Source organism: Rhinatrema bivittatum, chromosome 5, assembly GCF_901001135.1.
Source record: "Rhinatrema bivittatum chromosome 5, aRhiBiv1.1, whole genome shotgun sequence".
Lineage (NCBI taxonomy): Eukaryota > Metazoa > Chordata > Amphibia > Gymnophiona > Rhinatrematidae > Rhinatrema > Rhinatrema bivittatum.
This window is the reverse complement of record NC_042619.1, coordinates 279,640,049-279,667,908: the sequence shown is the minus strand read 5'-3', so window position 1 is coordinate 279,667,908 and position 27,860 is coordinate 279,640,049. Positions and strand designations below refer to the sequence as shown.

The 27,860-nt window shown below is 44.4% G+C and overlaps 1 protein-coding gene across 1 annotated transcript in view; it reads right to left on the bottom strand.

The window, feature by feature from the left end:
• Positions 1-27,860, bottom strand: part of LOC115092767 (disintegrin and metalloproteinase domain-containing protein 9-like) — a gene marked incomplete at its 3' end in the record, with an annotated part of 1,804,538 nt that overhangs the window by 670,274 nt on the left and 1,106,404 nt on the right. The window contains exon 10 of the mRNA XM_029604071.1: positions 24,801-24,882. Within this exon, the coding sequence (XP_029459931.1) occupies positions 24,801-24,882 (82 nt within the window). The remainder of the gene's footprint in view (positions 1-24,800; positions 24,883-27,860) is intronic.

Below are 27,860 nucleotides of genomic sequence, written 5' to 3'. Positions count from 1 at the left end.
CTTTATCTTCTATCATTAACTATGGGCCAGATTTTCAAAGGGTTATGCATGCCGGCCTATTTCAAAAAGGCTAGGTGATGTGCGTAAAGCCCTAGGATGCGTGTCAGTCCCAGGGCTCTACAAAACGGGCGGTCCGATGTTGAGGCGGGGGCAGGACAGGGCGGGGCCAGAGGCCTCTAAAAGAGTGGTCATTGCTGCTGTGTCGAAAGATCGCATGCCAGCAGGCTGCCTGCGTGCAACTTGCACCTGCCTGGAATCAAACACAAAAGGTAAAGCAAAATTTCTTACCTTGTAATAGATGTTATCCCAGGACAGCGGGATGAAGTCCTCACATATGGGTGACGTCACTGATGGAGCCCTAGTGCGGGGAAACTGTCAAAGTTTCTAGAAACTTTTGACTGGCCCTGTGAGGCCACTGAGCATGCCCAGCATGCCATGATATTCTCTGCCACAGAGGTCTCTCTTCAGTCTCGTATGTAGCAATATGCTTTAGCAAAATAAAATAATAAATTGTAAAATACCCAACTCCGCGGGGTGGTGGGTGGGTTCCGTGAGGACTACATCTTGCTGTCCTGGGATAATACCTATTACAAGGTAAGCAATTTTGCTTTATCCCAGGACAAGCAGGATGCTAGTCCTCACATATGGGTGATTAGCAAGCTAAAGGCTGAGTCATTTTGTAGTGAAGCAACAGTGAAGTATTGTTGAAATGAGGCAGCCAAAGATCACAGCAGGTTGGATGTAGAAGGAGTTGGGATTAAACTGGAAACACGTTCTTTAAGACAGATTGTCCATAGGCTGAATCTTGTCATCTTTGTTTGTCCAAACAGTAATGAGCTGCAAAGGTGTGAAGAGAACTCCATGTTGCTGCTTTACATATGTCAAGGATTGGCACTGAACGATAGTGTGCTACTGAAGTTGACATTGCTCTTACTGAATGCGCCTTTACTCGCCCCTGGAGAGGACGGCCTGCTTTTTCATAGCAAAACTGTATGCAGTCTGCTATCCAGTTGGATAGAGTATGTTTACCCACTGCTTTACCTGGTTTGTTTGGATCATAAGAAACAAATAGCTGATTGGATTTCCTGTGGACTGCAGTGCGGTTTAAGTAAAACGACAGTGCACGTTTAGAGTCCAAGGTATGTAAGGTCCTTTCTCCTTGGTGAGAATAAGGCCTTGGAAAGAATGTGGGTAAAACTATAGATTGGTTTAAGTGAAATTCCGTAACTACTTTGGGAAGGAATTTTGGATGTGTACGGAGAACTACTCTGTCATTTAAACATAGAAACATAGAAACATAGCCACCTCGTGGCTGTTAACCCCTCCCCCAGCTGGAAGACGTCCCTGAAACTAAACGAATGTACTTTTAAATCTCTGTGCAGGTAACTTCATTTCTACTTGCTTCTGTTTGTGCAACTGCTCTCCAAGCCAGGATCCAGGGCTTGGATTGAGATTTCTCCTGTACCCAGCCCTCCATTGGACCCTCTCCTCCTCCTCCACCTCATGGCTGTTAACCCCTCCCCCAGCTGGAAGACGTCCCTGAAACTAAACGAATCCACCTTTAAATCTCTGTGCTGGATATTAAGACTCACATTGATGACATCACTGAAGCGCGACTAAGATGAGAGTCAACTATAAAAGTCAAACTAGGCTAGGCGTCACGCGCCGAGCGTCACACGCCGAAGGAGCGCGACAAAGGGGCCTGCCCTTTGTGTGCCCCTTCGTGTGTACCTGAGCCCAAGGTGTCCCCCTACATAACATACTGGTGACACCCCAACCTTTAGTCCTCCAAACACCACGCAGACCCAACAGGCTCAAGGACCCGCACTGCCTAACCAACCCAGCTTCCTCTGAAACCGGCTTGACTCACCTCAGGACTACTACTTCTCATAAGTTGGTAACCACTGTTATAAGTTGTAACTAATGTACTGTAACTATTTGTCAACCTCCATTTGAACTGACCTACTTTGCTAATATTACTGGTACCTCTATTACCTACAGTTCCCTCCCTATTCACCCCCCCTTTCTGCTCACCAGCATCTTAGCCACCACCCTCACTATTCACTACCATCAGCTTTTCCCTGCACACCCAAACTCAGCAACCGCACCCCACTTCACGTCCAGGCATGATCATTGAATCATACCCCATCCCGCGCATCCACCTCCCACTCTCTAGACACCGACCCCCTCAACATGCTCTATCCCCCCCCCCACCCCGTAAATCCCTAATCCCCATCCTTATCTCTCCTCTGACTCAACTCCTCGGACTTACCACTCTATCCATAATCCTCTTCAATGCTCAATCCCTGTCCAAAAAGACACCCATTCTTAACGACCTCCTCATCGACTGCAAGCCCGACATCTGTGCAGTCACAGAGACCTGGCTCAAAGAATCAGACATCGTTCTTATTAACCAACTCCCGACCTCCTCCTATGAATTCTTCTCGATCCACAGACCCAAAAAAAGAGGAGGAGGCCTCTTGCTTGCAGCCAAGAAATATCTAAAGCTCAAACCTATTCCCATAGCCACTCCACCCAGGCTAGAAATAGGCCTCTTCAGGTCAGACACCTTGCAAATCTGCTTGATTTATGCACCTCCCACATACTTAGAAACCAACCCCTCCCCCCTAATCGAATTTATTATCGATTGGATAAAACCCGACATCCCCACATTTATCCTTGGAGATTTCAATCTCCATGTTGACTCTCTCCCTCAATCGGCTGCATGCGAATCCTTACTACAGTCTCTACACGCCTTTGGTTTCCATCAAATCATAACCTCTCCCACCCACAAAGCGGGACACACTCTAGATCTAATATTTGTCAATTCAGCCGTACGTGCCACCAACCAACCATCCTCAACCCCTATACCATGGTCTGACCACTTTCTGATAGAAGGTCTCTTCTCTATCAACACCACTCCCCCTAACAACAATAATAACAGTAAGACCATAACTTACAATAAACCCTGCCCCAGTGCGGACCTAGCAAATGCTCTAACCATCGCACTATCCAATCTAAACTGCTCTGACCCAGACTCAGCCCTAGCATCCTGGAATAACATCACACGAGACATCGCCAATAAACTCTGTCCAGTCTCCAAAAAAGTTATAAGAAACTCCCCAAAACCCACCAACCCATGGTACACCACAGAACTGAGAACCCTAAAATCTACTCTTAGGCAAAAGGAAAGACAATGGCGTAAAGACCAAATCCCGCAGAACTCCGCAGCATACAAATCAGTTCTCCACAGCTACAGACTCTCCACCCAAAAACACAAACGAGATTATTACGCTAAAAAAATCCATGACTACAGATTCAACCCCAAAACACTCTTTTCCTACGTCACTGGCCTCACGACTCATATCCCTCCCACTACACCTGAATTCGATGACTCCGCCAAATGCGAGGAACTAGCCAAGTTCTTCTTCAACAATATTGCAACGCTCCTAAAGAGATTCCCCCCTTCTTCGAACAGTCTCACACCTACCCTGACCATTCCCTCTTCCCCTCTCCCGCCCAACCCCCCTTCCCCCTCCCAACCCTTAATGCCTACTCTTAACTTTACCTCACCATAGAAACTCAACCCTCAATGCCCACCCTTGACTTCACCTCCACCATAGAAATCCAAACCATTTTCAAAAAACTCAAACCCTCTTACCACCCTGAAGACCTTATACCCTCCAAAGCACTTCTAACCATACCCAATACAATAGCTAAAGCCGTAGCAGATATTATCAACTGCTCGATTGCACACGGATCTGTTCCAGATGCACTCAAACACGCAGTGGTCAAACCCCTCCTTAAGAAATCTTCGCTCGACCCCAAAGACCCTGCTAACGTCCGCCCAATATCCAACCTCCCCATCATTGCCAAGCTTTTGGAAAGAGTGGTTAACTTCCAACTCATGAACTATCTAGAAGACCACCAGATCCTCCACCCAGCACAATTTGGTTTTAGGAAACACTTCAACACTGAATCCCTTCTGCTCTCCCTTTCCGACCACCTCCTCAGAGGCATGGGTCAAGGCCATAGCTACCTCCTTGCCCTCCTCGACATTTCATCAGCCTTCGACACTATCAGCCACCACCATCTAATAACTCGCCTGGAACTCATTGGCATCTCAGACCTAGCCCTTTCCTGGTTTAAATCCTTCCTCTCAAACAGAAAGTTCTCAGTCAAAATCGGGAACTCCACATCCACACCACAACCCCTCCAACAGGGAGTCCCCCAAGGCTCATCTCTCTCATCCACCCTTTTCAATATTTACATCACCCCCCTCTGCCAACTCCTCTCTGATCTCCATCTCAAGTTTTACCTCTACGCTGATGATGTTCAGATCATCATCCCCATCCAGAACTCCATCTCTGACGCACTAGAACATTGGGAGAAATGCCTTACAGCCATCAACTCCCTGCTCACCAACCTACACTCCGCCCCCTCAACACGAACAAAACTGAACTTCTACTCATCTCACCTCACGCTGCCCCTGCACCTCCGCCATCTTGGTACCTCCAAACTCCACCTCCTCACAACACAACCAGCCGTGAGAGACCTTGGAGTTCTCCTTGACCACCAACTAAGCATGAAGAACTATATAAACTCCATTCTCAAAGCCTGTTTTTTCAAACTCAACGTACTTAAAAAACTCAGACCCCTTCTTCACACCCAAGACTTTCGTACAGTCATACAGGCCACCATATCATCCAAATTAGACTACTGTAATGCTCTTCTCCTAGGACTCCCTTACTCTTCCATCAAACCTTTACAAATGTTACAACATGCCACAGCGAGACTCATTGCAAACTCTCGTAAATACGACCACATCACCCCTATACTCAGAGAACCTACACTGGCTCCCCATAGCCTCTCATATTATCTACAAAACACTCACCATAATGCATAAAGCAATTTACACCCACAACTCCAACTGGCTAGACCCTACCCTTCAGAACCACCCAGTCCAATTGACCGACTAGAACGACCAATAAAGGCACCCTAGTTGTGCCCTCCCTTAAAGCATCCCATCTCACCTCTACACATGACCGTGCTCTTTCCATAGCAGGTCCCACTAACTGGAACACACTGCCGCCTGACCTACGCCTTGAACCATGTATGAACAATTTCAAAAAGAAATTGAAAACATGGTTGTTCAAACATGCCTACCCAGAATAAAAACTCACACCTCCTCTAATAAAAAATAGACCACATTGCGTCTGTTCCATCTTCCTCATACTGAGGAACCATATGTTCTTATCCTCTCTCCTCGTTCACACCGAGGAACCATGTTAATGTTAATGTTACTGTTATTTCTCGTCTAGCCTATTTAATTATTTACCCTCCTCCCAGTTTCTAATTCCCTGTTAAAATGTAACTTCCATACTTTACCAGTTTTGATGTAAACCGGCATGATGTCCACAACTAATGCCGGTATATAAAAATGTTTAAATAAATAAAAAAAAATAGAAACATAGAAATGACGGCAGAAGAAGACCAAACGGCCCATCCAGTCTGCCCAGCAAGCTTCACACATTTTTTTCTCATACTTATCTGTTTCTCTTAGCTCTTTGCTTCTATTTCCCTTCCACCCCCACCATTAATGTAGAGAGCAGTGATGGAGCTGCATCCACGTGAAATATCGAGCTTGATTAGTTAGGGGTAGTAGGTGTAGTAACCACCGCAATAAGCAAGCTACACCCATGCTTATTTGTTTTACCCAGACTATGTTGTTCAGCCCTTATTGGTTGTTTTTCTTCTCCCCTGCCGTTGAAGCAGAGAGCTATGCTGGATATCGCGTGAAGTATCAGTTTTCTTCTCCCTGCTGTTGAAGCACAGAGCTATGCTGGATATGCGTGAAGTATCAGTTTTTCTTCTCCCCTGCCATTGAAGCAGAGAGCTATGCATGAAGTATCAGTTTTCTTCTCCCCTGCCATTGAAGCAAAGAGCTATGCATGAAGTATCAGTTTTTCTTCTCCCCTGCCGTTGAAGCAGAGAGCTATGCTGGATATGCGTGAAGTAATCAGTTTTTCTTCTCCCCTGCCGTTGAAGCAGAGAGCTATGCTGGATATGCGTGAAGTATCAGTTTTTCTTCTCCCCTGACGTTGAAGCAGAGAGCTATGCTGGATATGCATGAAGTATCAGTTTTTCTTCTCCCCTGCCGTTGAAGCAGAGAGCTATGCTGGATATGCGTGAAGTATCAGTTTTTCTTCTCCCCTGCCGTTGAAGCAGAGAGCTATGCTGGATATGCATTGAAAGTGAAGTATCAGGCTTATTTGGTTTGGGGTAGTAACTGCCGTAACAAGCCAGCTACTCCCCGCTTTGTGAGTGCAAATCCTTTTTTCCACATTTCCTCTTGCTGTCTCCCCTGATGTTGAAGCAGAGAGCTTTGCTGGATATGCGTGAAGTATCAGTTTTCCTTCTCACCTGCCGTTGAAGCAGAGAGCTATGCTGGATATGCATTTAGGAACTTTGTGTAGGGTGAGTACGTGACAAGTGCTTGTAACTCACTAACCCTTCTAGCTGATGTAATGGCTATGAGGAAGATAGTCTTCCATGTGAGAAATTTTAGATCACAGGAATCTATGGGTTCAAAAGGAGAACGCATGAGCCTTGTTAAGACCAGATTCAGGTCCCATTCTGTGACTGGTGGCCGAATTGGTGGTTTAAGGTGCATTAAACCTCTCATAAATCTACTTACGAGAGGTTGCGTTGAAATAGGTGTGTCTCCTATCTTGTTATGGTAAGCTGAGATTGCACTTAGATGTACCCGTACGGAGGAAGTCTGGAGACCAGAGTCCGAAAGAGACCAGAGTAATCAAGCAGGGAACCTGTGGGGCAGGAGAAAGGATCAATACTCTGCTGCCTGCACCACAAGGTTAACCTTTTTCATTTTGAAGAATAGTTCTTTCGTGTTGAAGGTTTACATGAAGCTAGAAGCACTTGAGATACATTGGTGGAAAGACTGAGTGGTTGTAAAATCAAGCTTTCAACATTCATGCTGTCAGGGATAGGGATTGAAGGCTGGGATGGTGCAACCGACCCTGATCCTGAGTTATGAGAGTGGGAGCTACACCCAGGTGAATTGGTTCTCTGATTGAGAGGTCTAGAAGTGTGGGAAACCATACTTGTCAAGGCCAATACAGGGCTATGAGTATCATGGACCCCTTGTCCTGTTGAAGCTTCACTAGAGTTTTGGTTATGAGCGGTATCGGAGGATACGCGTATAGCAGGCCTGAGTTCCAAGGGCAAGCAAAGGCGTCCTTGGCTGGTTGATGCTTCTGTTTGTGTAGAAAACAGAAATTGTCCACTTTGTGATTCAGATGTGATGCAAAGAGGTCTATTGTCGGTTGACCCCACCGTTGAAATATCTTGGTCACTAATGCCGGATCCAGGGACCATTCGTGTGGCTGGAACCGATGACTGAGTTGATCCACTAGTACATTGTGAATGCCTGCCAGATAAGTGGCCCGGAGAAACATTGAGTGGTTCAGGGCCCAATCCCAAATCTGTGCCGCTTCTTGACAAAGGAGATACGAGCCCATACCTCCTTGTTTGTTGATGTACCACATGGCAACTGTGTTGTCCATGTGGATTAGAACAGTTTTGTGTGAAAGGCAGTCCTTGAACGCATACAGTGCATAACGTATAGCTCGAAGCTCTAGGAAATTGATTTGAAATGTTGCTTCGAGTTGTGTCCAAGTACCTTGGGTTTGGAGAGTGTCTATGTGAGCTCCCCAACCCAAGGTGGATGCATCTGTAGTTAATGTTATTTGTGTAGAGAGGAACGTAGCTGGTTGGTTACTTGAATTGGAGAATGTAGTGGTTGAATGGCTTGGATCCATTGAGATCTTAAGGTCCACTGAGTTACCCGCATAGCTAGTCTTGCCATAGGGGTGACATGAACTGTGGAGGCCATGTGGCCTAGTAAAGTTAGAAGCTGATGGGCTGTTGCTTGTTTCTTTGACTGAATCAAGTTTGTCAACAAGGACAGTGTTTCTGCTCGATCTTTGGGTAGAAAGCTCTTGATAGGATTGTGTTCAATTCTGCTCCTATGACTTGAAGTAGGTGAGATGGAGTGAGATTGGACTTTTGATAGTTGATGAGAAAACCCATGGAGTGAAGTAGAGAAATTGTTCGACTGAGAGAAGTAAGAGCTCCTTGTCAAGTTTGACTTCTGATTAGCCAGTCGTCTAGATATGGGAAGACATGGACACTTTGTTTGTGTAAGTGTCCCGCTATAACTGCCAGACATTTTGAAAATTCTCTGGGAGCAGAGGCTAGTCCGAATGGCAGTACTTTGTACTGGTAATGTTGATGGCCTACCATAAAGCACAGGTATTTGCAATGAGGAGGATATATTGGAATGTGAGCATAAGCGTCTTGAAGGTCCAGAGAACAAAGCCAATCTCCTGTTTGAAGAAGTGGAAGCATGGTGCCTAGAGAGACCATCCTGAATTTTTCCTTTTTCAGAAATTTGTTGAGATTTCTGAGGTCTAGGATGGGACGTAGGCCTCCAGTTTTCTTTGGAATGATGAAATACCGGGAGTAGAATCCTCTGCCCTTTTGGGGTCCGAGGCACTAGCTGTACAGCCCTGGATCTCAGAAGGGTGGATAATTCTGCTTGTAGATGAATCAGTTGAGATTCTTGTTGTGGAAAGAAACTCAGTGGAGATTATGGTGGAATTGATAGGAAATTTAGTTTGTAACCTCAAGAAACTATAGAGAGTACCCATTGGTCTGAGGTTATTTTTAGCCAATGTGTGTGAAAGTGGGATACTCTTCCTCCCACTGGCAGATCTGGTCGAGGGTTTAAGGGATGGACTTGTTCTCTGGCCTGTATTTCAAAAACCTGTCGCTGGGCCTGTCTGTGGAGGAGGTTGGGTGCGGGTTGCTCTAGACTGTCTGGCTTGGGATCTTTGTTGTGGCCTAGTGGATTTAGCCCTAGAAGTTTGGGGATAGTATCTCCTAGGCCTATAATAAGGACGCCTGGATTCCCTCCTAGGTAGTCGTCGAGGAGGTTGTGTAGATGTATCTTGTGGCATCTCAGACAATTGACGCAATGTCTCTGTATGGTCCTTAAGTTGTACGGCCTCTTGGACTTTGTCTCCAAATAAGTTGTCTCCTAGACATGGTAAGTCCACTAGTTTTTCCTGGACTTCAGATCTGAGGTCCGAGGCCTTCAGCCATGCCCATCTGCGAGCAGTGATTCCAGCATCTGTTGATCTGGAAGCCGTGTCAAAACTATCGTAAGCCGCCCTCACCTCATGTTTCCCGGCTTCTAGGCCTTTGTTGACTATGGCTTGTGCTGCTTCCTGAAATTGTGTCGGTAAAGAATTGGTAAATTCTTCCATCTGTTTCCAGAGACTTCTCTGGTACTGTGTCATATACAGTTGATAGGCAGAGATTCTGGAATTCAGGATTGCACTTTGGTAAACTTTTCTTCCAAGGGAATCGAGGAAGCGGTGATCTTTACCAGGTGGAGTTGAGGAGTGTGGGCGGATACGTTTAGATTTTTTCTGGGCAGATTCCACTACCACAGACTGATGTGGTAGTTGTGCCTTTTGGTATCCTGGTGCTGTCTGCATCAAGTATGTGGAGTCCACACGTTTATTTACTGCGGAGACAGTAGATGGATGCTTCCAAATCCGGTGTTGCAGATCCAGGAGGACATCATGTAGTGGGATTGCCAACACTTGTTTAGGTGGATCAACAAATTGCAGGACCTCTAAAGTGTGTTGTCTAGTATCCTGCTCTGCTGACAGCTTAAAGGGAATGGTGTCTGCCATTTCCTGTATAAATGTGGAAAATGATAAATCTTCTGGTGGGGACTTCTTTCTCGGTTCTGGTGGTGAAGGGTCCGACATGAAGTTCTCCGAAGATGAGTCCGTGCCCTGATCATCCCAAGAATCCTCATCATCATCTCTATAGGGAGATTTTGGGAAGGATCTGGGTAGTTGATGAATACCCAATGGTCCTGGTAATGGGTCATCGAAGGGTGGTGAAGAAACCTCCTTTGTTGATTTTTTTGAAGGTTATCAATGAAATTTTGGTATCTCTGTAAGAGACGTTGGAAGAAAGCCAGATCTTGAGGTTCAGGTTCTTCTGACTGTGGTTGTGTCAATGGAACTGTAGGAGGCATCAACGCAGGTGTTGTTGAAGGTGCCCGCGTCGGTGTCGGAATCGACGACGGCGGTAACCTGGAAATTGGCATCGAAGAGATCGATGGCAGTTGTGCGTAAATCGATGTCGATGCCGTGATGATTCTCGATGTCGTCATCGATTCTCCTTTTGTCCTCGATGTCAACATCGACACCGGCATCGATGGTACCACCGGTATCGGCACATTTGCTGGCATCAATGCTGTAAACATCGGCATCGACGGGCCTGTCGATTGTTGGTCCTTCAAAGTCTGTGAAATCGCTTGTCTGATAAGGTCAGACAATTCCGGCATTACAACTGATGGTACCAGAGCAGTTGTAAGCAGAAGCGGAGGCTGAGGTATGAGGTCATGCACAGAGCCCTGTGTAGGATCAGGCATCGATGGTTGTGGAGGAAGAGGCCCAAGCATCGACAGGACCGATGTTTCTTGTGTTTTTGGCCGCTTCGCCGTCGATTCTTCTTGGGAAGCAGATTTGGACATCGATGGTCGTCGATGTCGATGCTTGTGTTTTGACTTATGCTGATCAGTGATTTTCATCGATGTCGAAGACGATGAAGGGGACGAACAATCTCCCGATGGTCCCGGGCAAGGTTTTTTAAGCAGGAGGCGCTTAGTCGCTCTGGCCGGAGTCACTGATGGAGCCCTAGTGCGGGAAATAAGTTGGAGACAGAACAAATGTTCCATTTTTTCCAGCCTAGCTTTGCGGCCTTTCGGCGTCATCTCAGTGCATTGTGGGAAATTATTTACCTCATGTTTTTCGCCCAGGCACATTATACACTCAATGTGTGGGTCGGTGATGGACATTTTTCTGGTGCATACAGGGCATTTTTTAAAACCTGTAGCCATTTTGAGGTCGACAGCCATCGTTGAAAAAGTGAATTCATGAGAAGAAAAATTTTAAATTCTAAGAGCAAAAAATTGAGATGGAGGTACTCACCAGCCGGTGAAGAAAAAAACCCCAGAGACTTGTAGAGAGAATATCAAATAAATCTTGACTTTTCAGTCAAAAAGTGGTGTTGAGAGAGTCTCAACGGCTCCTGTTCCGCGATGCCTACAGCAGCGCGGAAAAACGAAGACTGAAGAGAGACCTCTGTGGCAGAGAATATCATGGCATGCTGGGCATGCTCAGTGGCCTCACAGGACCAGTCAAAAGTTTCTAGAAACTTTGACAGAAAGTTTTCCTGCACTAGGGCTCCATCAGTGACGTCACCCATATGTGAGGACTAGCATCCTGCTTGTCCTGGGATAAAATAAAAATTTGGGGGGGGGGGGGGGGGGGTTAAAGTAGGGCTGGGGGAGGAAAGATTAGGGGAAGGGGTGGGAAGGTCAGGTTAGGGGGAAGGGAAGTTCTCTTCCAGGCCACTCTGATTTCGGAGCAGCCTGGGAGGGAACAAGGGAAGGCAGCGTGGCTCGGCGTGTGCAAGGTGCACAATTGCGCACCCCTTTGCGTGTGCGTGTAGCGCTCACACATGTACGCCCGCGCGCACCCTTTTAAAATCTACCCCTATGTTACTATATGTTACCAAAAATAGTTGGTATATGGTTACCTGCGCAGTTACCTTAAAAATGATTTTATGTCAGAGTCATGTGCACCCTCGCACCCAGCATGGTCGTGCCATTTTCCACCTTATGTCATGTGACTAGGATAAGGTCCGGGGACCAGACACAGGTCACTGGGTATGTCATGTGATATACACTGTTTAATGTGCATTAGAGCACTACTGTGGCTTAATGAATCTCCCAGTTAGATTGTAAGCCCTCTGGGGATAAGGAAATACCTACTGTACCTGAAAGTAATCATCTTTAAAGTATCTGAAATATGTAATATAAAATATTCAGTGGAAGATAGCCAGACATTGCTTCACTGAATATACCCAACTAAAAGCAAAGTTATCTGGATAACTTTAGGACAATCATTTGACATGATCCAAGTAATCCAGAGAAAGCAAGTGTTGCTTATCTGTAACAGGTGCTCTCACAGGACAGCAGGATGTTAGTCCTCACATATGGATGGTAGTCCTCACATATGGGTGACATCACAGGATGGAGCCCTGTACGGAAAACTTTTCTGTCACAGTTTCTACAAAGCTTTGACTGACACTGGCACACTGAGTGCACTGAGCATGCTCAGCCTGCAATTATCCCTGTGAACCACAGGTGTCTCCCTCAGTCTCGTCTTATAGCTAAAAGCGCAAGCGAAACTAAAATAAAAGTTAAAACGTATACAGACCCAACTCCGCAGGGTGGCGGGTGGATTTCGTGAGGAATAACATTCTGCTGTCCTGTGAGAACACCTGTTACAGGTAAGCAACACTTGCTTTCTCACAGGACAAGCAGGATGGTAGTCCTCACATATAGGTGAGTACCGAGCTGAGGATGCCTGAGAGTGCACCAAATGCACCGAAGATGTGCAGAAGGTGCAATGGCAGGGGTGGAATTTGGAACGGAGGGCATCCTGAAACCCTTAATGGGTTGGTGGAAGGATGTTGGGTAGTTAAACCGAAAAGAATAAGAGTAGACAGACTGGCCAAACATGGAGCATGCCGGCTAGTCGTATCTAAGCAATAATGGGCTGCGAAGGTATGGAGAGAGCTCCAGGTTGCAGCCTGATAAATATGTACAAGCAGCAGCGGCTGAGGGGAAGCTATTGAGGCTGGGACAGACGCAACAGAGTGTGGTTATACAGTGTTGTAGTGAAATGCCTGCTTGTTGGTAGGAAAAGAGATACAGACCATCATTTAGGAGGAATAGGTCTGTTTGCCCACTGGAACTCGCAACTTGACTCTTGCCACAGAAGGAAAGAGTTAGGTGGAATTCCTATGGAGTGTAGTGCAATCTAGATAGAAAGCAAATGCACTATTACTGTCCAAGGAGTGGAAAACCCCTCTTGCTTTGGTGAGAGAGAGGTGTTGGGAAAAATGAGCAGAGTATATTCTGAGTAAGGTGAGATGCAACGTCTAGCTTAAGAAGGATATGAAGTTGAATATGTAAAACCACTCGGTCACGGAAGAACGCAGGGTCGGATGAGTATATAACAAGGTGTGTAACTCACTGACCCTGTTGGCAGAAAGGACATTTATGAGGGAAAGAATTTCCCATGCCAAACTGTGAAATGAGAGGAATGGAAAGGTTTGAACGGAGAACGTATGAGACTTATAAGCATAAAATATAGGTTTCATTCCGTGACTAGTGAAAATAGAGGCAGCTTGATCAGTGGATAATCCATGGTAAGCTGACTCAGAAGGGGTTTACTGTTAATCGGGTATCCCCACTCCGAAACGATACACCAATTGGAACAGAGGTGTAGCTATGTGGAGGATGTCTGGGGAGCAGAATCCGAAGGAGCAAGAGAAAAGAGTGGTGTAGAAAAAAGAAAAAGGGTAATACCCTTTTGCATGCATCATGTGGTAAATCATACCATTTTGAATGGTAGGATTTATGTGTGGAAGGTTTTGTGATGCTACCAGTACCTGAGAACATCAGTGAGTCTACGATTTGTGACTGACTAGTGAAAAGGCAAATTGGTTATTGGTGTGATAGATTGAAAAGTATGGGAAGCATACTGGTCTCGGCCAGGACGTGGGTCTGAGGAACAGTGAACCCAGTCCCGGTTCAGCACTAGAAGAGTGCTAGTTATGAGAGGCAGCAGAAGAGACACATTTAAGAGGCTCCTGATGGAACAAAGGTGTCTATGGGAATGCATTGGAAACATGTGTAGGGAGCAGAATCTGTGCATTATATGGTTCATTTCGGACACAGAGGGCAAGTTCAGTTGACCTCAGCGCAAGAAGATTTTCCCCGCTACACATGTAGTCCGAGACCATTCGAGAGGATGGAAATCTATATGGAGAAGGTCTGCTACTGCGTTTAGTAAGTGTCTTAGATAAGTGGCCCGAGGATGCATGGAGTGAGCAAGGGCCAAGCGTAGAGCTGCGCAGCTTCCTTGCAGAGCAGCTAATAGGTTGTGCGTGCATGTGTGTTGGAAAGCACATTGTCCCTATGCTGTCTGTCTGTATGCACAAAGATTTGTTGCAGAGGCAGTACTGGAAGGCAAAAGGGTATAACTCATGGCTACAAGCTCCAGGAGGTTCATGTGAAACTGTGCCTGGAGTGGAATAGACACATATTGGGATGAGAAGATTTTAGGTCAAACTTTACAACCCTGAGAAAATGCGGCATGAGCAGAATCAGACTAGATTTTGGTTCTAGATCTTCAATATGGATGAGGGATGAAAGCGGTTGAACAGCTTAGACCCACTGATAATGGAATTTCACTGAATCTAATCCAGTTTTGGATCTATGAGGAACGTGCATAGTGAAAAAAGCCCATGGCCCGATAATGAAGAATTGAGGGACTGAGGTTATGGAATATGCGCACAGGGACATGTAAGAATTTATTAGAATGTCTTCACGGTTGCTGGACAGGAAGGTCATTATGACTGTGGTGTCCAGAAGTGTTGTATAAGGGATTTATGGCAGTGACAGTAATCCCAGGTAGTAATGTATCGTGAGTCATGTAGAAGTTAGAATTCTTGCATGGACTGACTGTGGTTTATGCAGCTGTCCATGCAAGGAAAGTGTGAATGATGTTGCACTCCGTAGAGAAACAGCAGTCACCAATAGTGATTTAATGACATACCCCAGTTGTCAAAGCTAGTGTAACCGGCAGAGCTTGGAATTTTAATATTGTTGACTCACCATGAAGCACATAGAAAGATTAGAGGTAATGTACTTACTGCGATAATGAAGCATGGTGACAAGAGATACCATTTTACCTGTGCCTTCTGAAGAAAGTTGGTATTTCTGAGTTCAAGGATGGGTGGAGAGTAACTACTTTCTGTTGAAAGAAAGAATAGTGTAATTAAAACTCCTCCCCCCCTTGGTACAAAGTGGGGTGGCCGCTCTGATATCCGGCCAGTTGGGAGACCAAGAGGTGTCCAATTGGCGGGGCTGATGTAATCTGGATATCATGTAACCTCCCACGGGAGTGTGAGCGGTAAAGTCTTACCTGCATTTCTGTGTGCTGTACAAGGAGACATCGAGACCTGTCATCAGGCTTCGAGGTGGACTTGCACTTGAGGTAGTATTTGCTGGATCTCGTGTTTAGCAGATCAGATAATGCATCTGGAACTTTGGTTCTGAATTAGGAACCAAAAGCCAGAGTATTAATCAGTACAGAACCCCGTTGCTGAAAATGGGAGGATGTCCTGATGCAATCCCAAAGAAATGATAGAGAGGTTCTCTTGGTATTGTGGCTGACATAGCTGGCATAGCGATATGTGACACTAAAAAAATTCTTGGAAGGTACATGACCTAGAACTTTTCGAACCATATGGTCCGAATTAGAGAACATATCTCAATGGGAATGCCGCAGAAGCGGGTACTTACCATCCGACATGGATCGCCAAAGGACGAGCCGGTGAAGATTGCTGGCTCCATGGATTTCAGGAGTCATCAAGGGGTAGCCTGTCGGACGTAACGTCCATCTCAACTCTGATGCCTGGTATGGTGGCGCAGGTATAGAGAAGACAGGCTGAGCGTAGCTGGCGCTACCACCGTAATTAGTGGAGAGCCTCAATCCAGCACCGATGTTGGTGGGGCACGCTTCGGGAACAGGGGAGCCATCTTTGCCTCGTGAACCCGGCCCTCGTCGTAGTGGCTCGATGTGTCGTGATGCCAGTGCAGAATTCTTCAGAACTCATTCCGGTGTTTCTGGAGCACCAAGGACTCCCAGCACTGTGTGGAACAGTGGCGATGGCAGTGGTGATGTTGTTCGGCCCAGGCATTCTCCAGAACCGAGAAGGATAGCACGATGTGCTAGATGGTGTTGGTGACGGTTGGTCACTGTGTCAGTGATGAATCATGCCACGGTGCTCGGACCAGTCTTTCCCCAGCGCCGAGATGGATGCCCTCGCTGTCCTGTATGGTGACTGATGACAGACTGTCAGCATGTCTGCACTGCTCCTGGTACTATGTAGTGTCGTAGGCTAATACAGGGCTTTAATAAGAACCCAAAGCATGGAGCACTGTGTTTAGGCGAGGGCATCACGTGGAGGTGCTATGTTGGTATTGACGGTGTCAATGGCATCCAAAGCGGCCACGAGGGTATCGTCAAAAATATATATGAAAACACGTCAATGACCCAGGCAGAGCAATGATGACAGTGACAGAAGCACTGATGGCATTGGCGTAGGTATCTATGGAAATGATGTGGCATCGAGTAATCGAAAAAAACAACGTTGGCATCAGAAAAATAATACTGGCATCAACAGAGTCGCTAACTGCATTGATAGGAACGTCGAAGACACCGATGGAAATGGCGTGGGTGTTGAGGGCATCGATGTATGGAGGTGAGCACCGACGGCATCGGTGGCATGGCCACAGGCATCGATGGCATGGCCACGGGCGTCAACTGACATGGGCATCGATGGCACCGACATGGGCACCGATGGAATCGATGTTGGAATGGATGCCAACGATGGAATTGACATTGGCATAGATGGAATCCACTTTGGCATCGATGGCATTGATGGCATTGATGGCATAGATGAAATGGCATTGATGACATTAGAAGAAGGCTCATTCCTATCCCCATCTACCCGCACAATCAAGCCATCAGCCTCGCACTGATTTCCATTATATTATTTAACGCCCAATCACTGCAGAAGAAAACACATCTCCTACATGACCTCCTAACTGACTCCAAACCGGAAATCTGCGTTGTAACAGAAACCTGGTTTAAACAGCATGACACTCCCCTCATCAACCAGCTCCCTATCGACTGTTATGACATTTTCTCAATTCCACACAAAAAGAAAAGAGGTGGTGGCTTGCTCCTGGCTGTAAAAAAGGAGCTCAAACTACTATCACAGAAATGTGATCTCCCCAACCAGTATGAAATTGGCTTTTTAAAATCTAAATCAATGCAAATTTGTCTCATTTACACCCCCCTGGTCTACTAGAAAAAGACTCCTCCCCCCTTATTGAATTCTTTGCCAATTCCCTCGCCTCTGATCTACCCACGATTATCCTTGGAGACTTCAACTTACACGTTGACGCTTGCCCGCAATCCGCTGCTTGTTAAGCCTTCATTTCTGCCCTGGATGCAATGGGATTCAATCAAATCATTCACTCTCTCACCCACATAGCTGGCCACACCCTAGATCTTATTTTCATCAACTCCCCTATCAATATAATCAATGCCCCCTCATGTCTGATAGTTCCGTGGTCTGATCACTCCATAATCCAAACTACCCTCGCACTACTGCAAACATCCCATACTCTGCCATCACAACCTCTATCATTTAAATACCGCAAATCCTGTACCATGGACACCCTCTCACAAGCATGCTCTGACATAGACAATCATCTTGACCTCTCGTCACCAGTGAACGCCTTTTCCTCCTGGGTCGACCTCACCCATAATATTGCCAACAAGCTCTGCCCTTTAACAACTAAAACTATCAATCCCGCCCGTCTAAATAGAAAACCCTGGTTCACACCTGATCTCAGAATTCTCAAAACTCAGCTCAGAGCTGCAGAAAGGTGCTGGCACAGGCACCCCTCCCCAGCATCCAAAACTACCTATTACCAACGCATGCACGAATACAGAAACTCCATCCTCCTAAATAAACGTGAATACTATGCTAGAAAGATACATGGTCTACAATATAATCCCAAGGCTCTTTTCTCAGTGATTGACCTCACCAACCCCTCCCATGCTCAGACTCCAACTACTACCGCCAAGAATCGCTGCAATGAGTTAGCACACTTCTTTAAAGATAAAGTTTCCTCCATCACTGCTCAATTCTCACATAACACCAACAATGTGAATCTTCCTGTCCTCAGCTCCTCAGCCACCCTCTCCACTTTCGACTCTTCTTCCTCATTGGTAATAGAGAACATCCTAAGAAAGATGAAACCTACCTCACATCCCTCTGAAACTATTCCCTCTAAATTTCTTCTATCTATTCCCAAAGTAATTGCCAAACCTCTGTCTAACATCTGCAACTGCTCCTTGGAACAAAGTACAATCCCTAATTTTCTCAAACAAGCAGTAGTCAAACCCTTACTCAAAAAACCTAACCTTGATCCTTCCACCTTGTCTAATTTCAGACCTGTTTCCAACCTACCCCTTCTAGCTAAAATCCTTGAAAAACTTGTCAACTCTCACCTGTCTCTACACCTCGAACAACACAACATTCTTCCCTCAACACAATATGGTTTCAGGAAGCATCTTAGTACTGAAACCTTACTAATCTCTCTTACTGACACCCTGATCAAAGGAATCGATTCGGGCTCTTCTTATCTGATTGCTATGCTTGACATCTCCGCTGCGTTTGATACTGTCAATCACTCTATCCTCCTCAACATCCTCACAAGTATTGGGATCTCTGGTAACGCACTTTCTTGGATACAATCCTATCTACAAAATCGTTCTTTCACTGTCCTAGCTGATAACAATGAATCTGAACCTATCAGTCTCCCTCAGGGCGTCCCCCAGGGTTCCTCTCTTTCCTCCACCCTCTTTAACATTTACATGCTTCCCCTTACCACCCTTCTCACCAATCTTCATATCAAGCACTTCATATATGCAGATGATGTGCAAATTCTTTTCCCCTTCTCTGACTCCCTACAAACCGCACTCCAAAACTGGCAATCCTGCCTCTCTTCCATCAACCAACTCCTCACAGACATGCATCTCGCCCTCAACCCCAACAAAACTGAACTCCTAATCATTTCCAACAAACTTCCTTTTCCCTCGATCCCCCCTCACACTCAGCAACTTCTTTCTCCTCACACACCCGCAATCTAGGTCTTCTCATCGACAACCAGCTCACTTTCAAGCCCTTTATTAACTCCATTATTAGAGACTGCTATTTTAAGCTACAAACGATTAAAAAACTCAGACCTTTACTACATTTTTCTGACTTTCGCACAGTCCTCCAGTCTATTATTTTCTCTAAAATAGACTACTGTAATATGCCTCCCGTCTACGCATATCAAACCTTTACAACTTTTACAAAACGCCACTGCACGTGTTCTCTCAGGCTCCAAAAAAAGGGACCACATCACACCTATGCTTATTGAACTTCACTTGCTCCCAATACAATCTCGCATACCTTACAAAGCCCTCTCCATCATCCATAAAAGTCTTACAAATGAAAATCTCAACTGGATCAGTCCTCGCACTTCCTCAAGACCTACTCGTACTGCCCTACAAGGAACTCTCCACGCACACTCCATCAAATCCATCAAACTGACTTCTAACATAAGCAGAGCATTTTTCCTTGCTGCCCCTACCCTTTGGAATGCTCTAGCTCCCGATATATGCACTGAAACCTCCACCCCTAAATTTAAAAAAAAACTAAAAACTTGGTTGTTCCTTCAGGCCTACCCCGATTCGCTTCCCCCTTCACAAAGTATGCCTAACTAAAAGGATTCTTTTATATAATTTGTCTCTCCCCCCCTCATCTGACTTTGGTATCTTTCCTAAGTACTCTCTCCTAAGTACTCTCCTAAGTACTCCCCCTTCTTCCAAGGCGCCCCTGCCTCTCTCTTTTCTCCATCTCCCCATAGGTTCCCGTATGCCTATGTAGCTTTCCTTTGCCCTGATGTGTCCTTTCTCTCCCTTAGTGTTCCCCGGAACTCCCCCTTTTTTAACCTATTTAGGTACTCAGTTCCCCAATTCCAGCTGTTTACTTTATAAATGCATCTGTTTAATGCATCCCTTTACCATGTATTATGGTACATCCATCACTGTATATTGTATAATTGCTTTCAATGCATCCCTTTACCATGTATTATAGCCTCTTGTACATTGTTTTGCTATTTTGTGCATGATACCCTGCATTATATCCCCTCATATTAATATTTAGTTAGTTCTCTTGTAGCTGTTTTTGATACTCCATTATATAGTCCCTGTTATTTTATACATACTTATCCCCTGTATCTATGTTTCATTTTTTGCTATTGTTCTATGTAAGGGCCATGCCCAACAGTTCTTAGTTGTATGTAAACCGATATGATGTGCAAACGGCTATCGGTATAGAAGAAACACCAAAATAAATAAATAAATAAAATAAAATAAATCAACATTGGCATCGATACCACCAGTGGAATCGACATTGGCATCAATGGCATCGATGGAATCGACCCTGGCATTGATGCCATTGATGCCAATGTTGATTCCACTGGTGGCATCGATGCCACTGATGGAATCGACTCAGACATCGATGCCATTGACCTGGGCATCAAATCCATTGATGGAATCAACCTTGGCATCATTGCCACCGGTGGAATCAATGCTGGCATGGATGCCATTGATGGACTTGACCCTGGCATCAATGCCATGGACAATGGCATTGATGGAAATGTCCTGGGTATTGATGGAAGTGCCCTGGGTGACAGTGGCATCAACCTGGGCATGGATGGCACTGACGAGACAAAGGTGTGCGCCGATGGCATCCATCCGGGCAATGATGGCACCGATGAAATCCAAGGAAAAATCAGTGCTATGGATGAAAACATGGATGGCACTGATAGAAACGATGCAGGGCCCGATGGCATCAGAGTAACGTGGGGGGAGGAGTACCGATGGCATTGAAGAATCCAGGACGGTCTGAAGAGGGTAACAATGGTAGTGATGGAGGCATCGAAGGACCTGAAGTTGACAGGGGCCCTGACGGCATCGGAAACCGTGGATGTCCCTGTCCCACTAGCACTAATAACCAGGCAGAGTGTCACAGAGGGACACTCACAGGCTATGTGTGGCTAACTGAAAACATAGGGAGAGAGAAGGCCGCAGTTGTTTGGCAGGCCAGGGAGGTGACAGGAACTGACCGAAAAAACAGGGCATAGTACTCACCTAGCATCGAATAAACGTACACAAAGGGAGACCCGTGCAGGGAAAAGTATGTGTGAAGTAAAAGTTTAAGTGTTTTTATGAGCTGTAACCACTATGCTTACTGCAGAGCAGAAAAAAGAAGACTGAGGGAGACATTTATCCCTGTGGTTCACAGGGATAATTGCAGGCTGAGCATGCTCAGTGCACTCAGTGTGCCAGTGTCAGTCAAAGCTTTGTAGAAACTTTGACAGAAATGTTTTCCATACAGGGCTCCATCCTGTGATGTCACCCATATGTGAGGACTACCATCCACATGTGAGGACTACCATCCTGCTTGTCCTGTGAGAACCTTATCAAGATAGCATTGAATATGAATGCTAACCAGCTAGTCCTACTCCAACGCCACCTCTTTTTTAACTGGATAGATTTTGTGCAGGTAATGTAAAGTGGAGAGAAATTTTTGAAAACAAAGGTTTGTCTGATAACTCCCGATGTTCCCTGGGCACATTTTTTGAATATGAACCTCTCACAGACAGCCTTTCTGGATTGCAAATTAACCAAGGTAGTGTACAAATGAACAATAAATACATTTATAATAGATTCACATAAACAAAGCATAGTAAATTGACAGTAAACAAAGTTATAACTTCTGAAATGAAAAACCCCAGATATGTAAAATTTCTAATATATTGTCATAAAAGTGGAATAGCTCATTCTAAACTGATAATATATTACTTGTTTAATCATGCTAACAAGATGAATAATGCAAAGATTTTAAATTGTAACATTATCCAAGAAAGATCTAAAAAAATACAACATTCTGTCGACCAACATAGCCAAGTTTTTAAATTTTTCCTGAAAATGTAATAATTTCAAGCTTGAGCCTTCTTAGATGTCGATTCCACAAGGTAAGAGCAACTAAAAAGAAAGCTCTTGTTCTTGTTTAAATGTGTTTTAGTACCTTCAGAGATGGAGTTTTCAGGATGTCCACTTGGTTTAATCTCAACTTCTGAGTGGGAATATATCAGGAGATCTTATTTTTCAGATAAAGAAGGCTATTGACCTTCAGTACTCTAAATATAAGGATTAGTATCTTATGGCCCAATATTCAAATGTAGCTGGATATAATTTATTACATGGGAATTTATTACATGGGTATTGCATGGGATATTCAATGGCATGGCTATGTAACTGAAAATCCACTTAAAAGTTGCTACTTAGCCAGATTAAGTTATATACAGCTAAGTTAAACTTGCTCTATGGCAGGTTGAATTTGTCTAATTACTTAACTGGATAAGAGCAAATATTGCTACTTATCTGGTTAACAGATAAATATCACCACCCCGATCTGTTTGCTGTCCACCGACTGTCTATCCAGCTATAAGATTCATAAATTTAAATAAAGATAAACTTATTCAGCTAAGTGGTAGTCGCTGAGCATAGCTAGATTTTCAGCAGCAGTCATTTAGCTGGATAAGGTATCCTTAGCTAGATAAATAGCACTAAGTGCTCGTTTAATATAGGCTTCTATTAAATTCTACTATGGGTACAATTGACAGCTAGTGCAATTTCTGCAATGGTGTGTGTTGGGGGGGGGGGGGGTTTCACAAGGGGGTGACTTTGTCCTTCTACCCAAGATCAGCTTGGCAGCTAAGTTCTTAAACAACTGAAGTCTCTTCACCAGCCTTACTGTGAGGTAAAAATAGAGAGATCTGCAATAATCTAAATGGGCCCCGAGGCCCCTAATTCTAGGAGATGACAAAATTGTTTTATCAAGTGGGGTTTAAAGAAAGTTTTTCTGAATACCTCCATTATATGGGATTCCAGTCTAAAGGAGGAGTTTATAATGACACCCCTTGTTTTTTTTTTATTTTGGGAAAAACAAATCCCATCTATAGTTAAGTTTCTTAGTGAAAGGTCCATCCACCTTGTCACAGGAGAACTCATGGGAAGGGAATTATGAAAAATACAGAGTAGAAAGAGGAAGGGAAGAAAGACAAAGATGGAAGAAATAAGATGCAAAAGATAAGGAGAAGAGTGGAAAAGAAGGAGAAGATTCAAATTAAATGGACATTACAACTGCAGAGAATAGTCAAAAGAATTTCTACAAGTAAGTGTATTTGATTTAAAGACAGTCATGAGACATACAAGAAGCCTAAGTAGGGTTTTTTTAGATTAATTCTAATTTCAGGTCAGAAAAGAACTGGGGATGATACGGAGTGTCTGCTGAGCCACTACCACTAATTACCAGAACATATACAGCAGTAATCAGGAGAAAAATAAGATGAATATTAGGGATGTGAATCGTTTTTGAATGATTAAAATTATCGTCCGATAATTTTAAAATCGTTCTAAATCGTTAGAGTGCACGATACAATACAAATGCCCCCAATTTATCGTCAGGGGCATTTGTATTATATCATTAAATAGGGCACGGGAATTATTTGGGGGAGGGCGGGAAAACCGGCACACCAAAACAACCCGTAAACCCACCCCGACCCTTTAAAACCAATTCCTTACCCTCCCCCACCCTCCCGAACCCCCCCAAAATATTAAGTTACCTGGTGGTCCAGTGGGGGGGGGGGGGGGGGGGGGGTCCCGGCGCGATCTCCCGCTCTCGGGCCATCGGCACCATTTTGGCTGCCATTAATTAAAATGGCGCCGATGGCCCGATAAAAAAAACAACCCACCTGACCCTTTAAATCGAACCCCCTTAGCCTCCCCCACCCTCCCGACCCTTTTATTTTAGGGAGGCCCGCGCCGCTAAGAAAAACAAACCCACCCGACCCTTTAAATTGACCCCCACTCCCGACCCCCCCAAAACCTTTTAAAATTACCTGGTGGTCCAGGGGGGCCTTGGAGAGAGATCCAGGGGGGCCTCGGGGAGAGGAGAGATCCAGGGGGGCCTCGGGGAGAGATTTCCCGTTCCCAGACATCAGCTGTTCTAAAAAAAAAATGGCGCCGATGCCCCTTTGCCCTTACCATGTGACAGGGTATCCGTGCCATTGGCTGGCCCCTGTCACATGGTAGGAGCACTGGATGGCCGGCGCCATCTTTAAAGATGATGCCGGCCATCTTTACTCATCAGCCCCTATTATACTATACTCTATATCTTCTATAATAGGGGCTGATGAGTAAAGATGGCCGGCGCCATCTTTAAAGATGGTGCCGGCCACATGGTAAGGGCAAAGGGGCATTGGCGTAATTTCTTTTTAGAACAGCTGATGCCTTGGAACGGGAAATCTCTCCCCGAGGCCCCCCTGGATCTCTCCTCTCCCCGAGGCCCCCCTGGATCTCTCCCCGAGGCCCCCCGAGGCCCCCCTGGACCACCAGGTAATTTTAAAAGGTTTTGGGGGGGTCGGGAGGGGGTGGTCAATTTAAAGGGTTGGGTGGGTTTGTTTTTTTTTAGCGGCATGGGCCTCCCTAAAAAATAAATTAGCGATGTGAATTGGAATCGGAAACGATTCCAATTCACATATCTTAACGATCAAATTTCCCCCCCCCCCCAGCCGAATCTGATCGTTAAGACGATCTGGCACACGATTCACATCTCTAATGAATATCTTTATGGCTGCATGTATGTGCCCCCCATATTTGGCAGCTTTAATTCTTTTTTGAATATGACATCCATAAAGACTGCTATCATACTATTTTCCAGAGTGATATAATTGCTGAACCTAGGTTTCCAGTGAAGATATATTATAAAAAGTATGTCTCAAAGATATAAAAAGTAAGATAAAATAAATCTATTAAGAATTTCATTTTTAAAATATGCATAGAATAATAATTACATACCATAACAAATGACACTGGATTGACTGAAGAACATACTGTTCCCTTATTTGCCATCGCATGGATCCAACTATAAGTAGGGTATCTGTGATGGAAAAAATGTTAGAAAATTGTTTTGTACCAAATTAAAATACTTCTATTAATCATTGTAGATATTAAAAGGTGACAAGAATACTCAAATTCTTTTTTTAGGCCATAAAGTTATTTACCTGTAACACAGCAGAATTTAATAGTAACACTGGAAGTGTGTAACAACATTGCTGTCAGTGCTGTGAAGGCCTAGAAGGGTGTTTTTTAAATATACTTAACAAGCTATATTCTGAACACAGTCGGTCAAGTATCAGGTTATCTAGGTACATGCACTCAGAAAATGTTTAGACTGTTCTGAGAAAGTCCTACAGTCATCTGACTAAAATAGCTACATAACAATGAATATCAGCATTATTTGGCTAATGAGATGATCTACTAAGCTGTTTTAGGGCTTTACCATGGGCTAAATAGTATTTACTACACAGAAAATGCTTAACACAGAGATAAGGAATGGTAATTCAAATAGTACGTGTTATCTCTCCCTTAAAAATCCTGAAGCAACTCTGGAATTTAAATGATCTGATTTGCATGTCCCTCTGGGGAAAATAACACAGTTTAGTAATTAGCTCTCTAAATTTGCCTAATATTGCTGCTATTTGGAATGCTCCCAGCCTTCCCCTAATCTATCCAGTTAAGTTTTCAGCTGAAGAATTACTTAGCTGGATACATTGGGATGGTGAAACTGGTGGGATATTCAAAACCCACTATTTGTCTGGATAAGTCCTGAACATCGCTAGATACTCCTTTGAATATGGACCTCTATAAGACTTTACTGTTCATGTGTGAGATTTCCCATAGTGATGCAGCTCCACAGCTGTTCAATGTTTCTATATAATCACATATGTAACTAGTGAAATGCTGTCTTCTGAGAATACGTTACAGGTAAGCAACTCTGCTTTCTCTAAAAACAAGCAGGTTCACCATTTATGTGAGTAGAATTCCCTAAGGACCATCTTCAACAAAAAAGGGGAAAAATACAACCATTGCCAACTGGAGAAAAATGCATTTTTGTTGGGTAGTCTCTTTTTTCATTTTGGTCTTTTAAAAAAATATTATAACATTAATAAAAATGTTGTTTTGTTATGTTAATGTTTGCTTTACTTATCTGATCCTTTGATTGTTTATCTTTTATATTTAGTGAATTTTTCTTGTAATGCTCGGGAATGAATTTTATGCCGATTTGTATTGTATTTTCTGGGTGCCATGAGCCATATATTTTGGAAATGATAGGTTATAAATATTAGAAAATAAAATAAACCAAATATCATCCCTAGGAGGGTTGAGATCTTCACTTTGATAGAGCCTTGGAGGATGGACAGTTAAATCTTCTATCTTGATAGGAAACCATGCCTAGTTAATAGGGATGTGAATCATTTTTTAACGATTTAAATTATCGTCCGATAATTTTAAAATCGTCATTAATCGGTAAGGGACTCGATACAATAGGAATTCCCTCGATTTATTGTGAAAAATCGTTAAATCGAGTACGGGAATTATTTGGGGGGAGGGCGGGAAAACCGGCACACCAAAACAATCCCTAAACCCACCCCGACCCTTTAAAACCAATCCTTTACCTTCCCCCACCCATTGGATAAACACTGTGGATTCAAAAAGTCTAGAGGATGTGAATGAAGAGAGGGTGGCTTGCGGAATGACGGCTACTACCTGGAGATAATACCCTTATTCAATAAACATACAGACGGTTAATGAGACTCCAACATTGCTCTATGCTTCAAAGGCAAGAGGAAATGTGGAAAAAAGGATTTGCATTCACAAAAAAGTGGGGAGTAGCTTGCTTGTTACGGCAGTTACTACCCCAAATCAAATAAGACTGATACTTCACTTTCAGTGCATATCCAGCATAGCTCTCTGCTTCAACGGCAGGGGGAATGAAGAAAAGTGGATTTATATACAGACAACAACCAACAAGGACTGAATTACATAGTCTGGGTAAACAAATAAGCATGGGTGTAGCATGCTTGTTACTGCAGTTACTACCCCAAATCAATTAAGTTTGATACTTCACTTGAGATACATATGCAGCGCAGTTCACTGCTTCAACGGCAGGTGGAATGTAGAAAAGTGGATTTATATTCTGACAACCAACAAGGACTGAATTGCACAGGCTGGGTAAACAAATAAGTGTGGGAGTAGCTTGCTTATTGTGGCGGTTACTACCCCTAACCAATTAAGCTAGATATTTCACTTAGATGCAGTTCCAACAGTGCTCTCTACATTAATGGTAGGGGTGGAAGGGAACTAGAACCAAAAGGTTACTAAGGGCCAAGAGTAACAGTTAAGTTTGAGAAAAAAACAAGTGTGAAAGCTTGCTGAGCAGACTGGATGGGCCGTTTGGTCTTCTTCTGCTGTCATTTGTATGTTTCAATGTTTATCTATGTTTCTAAGAATAAACAATTACAATATAGTAAACCTTCCATAATGAAACAGCACTAACTGCTAGTACTCAAACAGTAAAAACCTTACATATAAAAAGCTAACAATGCAAATATAGCAAAATTGCTTACCTTGTAATAGGTGTTATCCTAGGACAGCAGGATGTAGTCCTCACATATGGGTGACGTCATTGACGGAGCCCTAATGCGGGAAAAACTTCTGTCAAAGTTTCTAGAAATTTTTGACTGGCAGCCTGAGGCTACTGAGCATGCCCGGCATGCCATGATATTCTCTGCCACAGGGGTCTCACTTCAGTCTCGTATGTAGCAATAAGCTTGAGCAAAATAAAATAAGAAAAGAATGAGGCCCAACTCCGCGGGGTGACGGGTGGGTTCTGTGAGGACTACATCCTGCTGTCCTGGGATAACACCTATTACAAGGTAAGTATTTTTGCTTTATCCCAGGACAAGCAGGATGCTAGTCCTCACATATGGGTGATTAGCAAGCTAGAGGCTGAATCATTTTGTATTGAGGCAACAGTAAAGTGTTGTTGTTGGAAATGAGACAGCCAAAGATCAC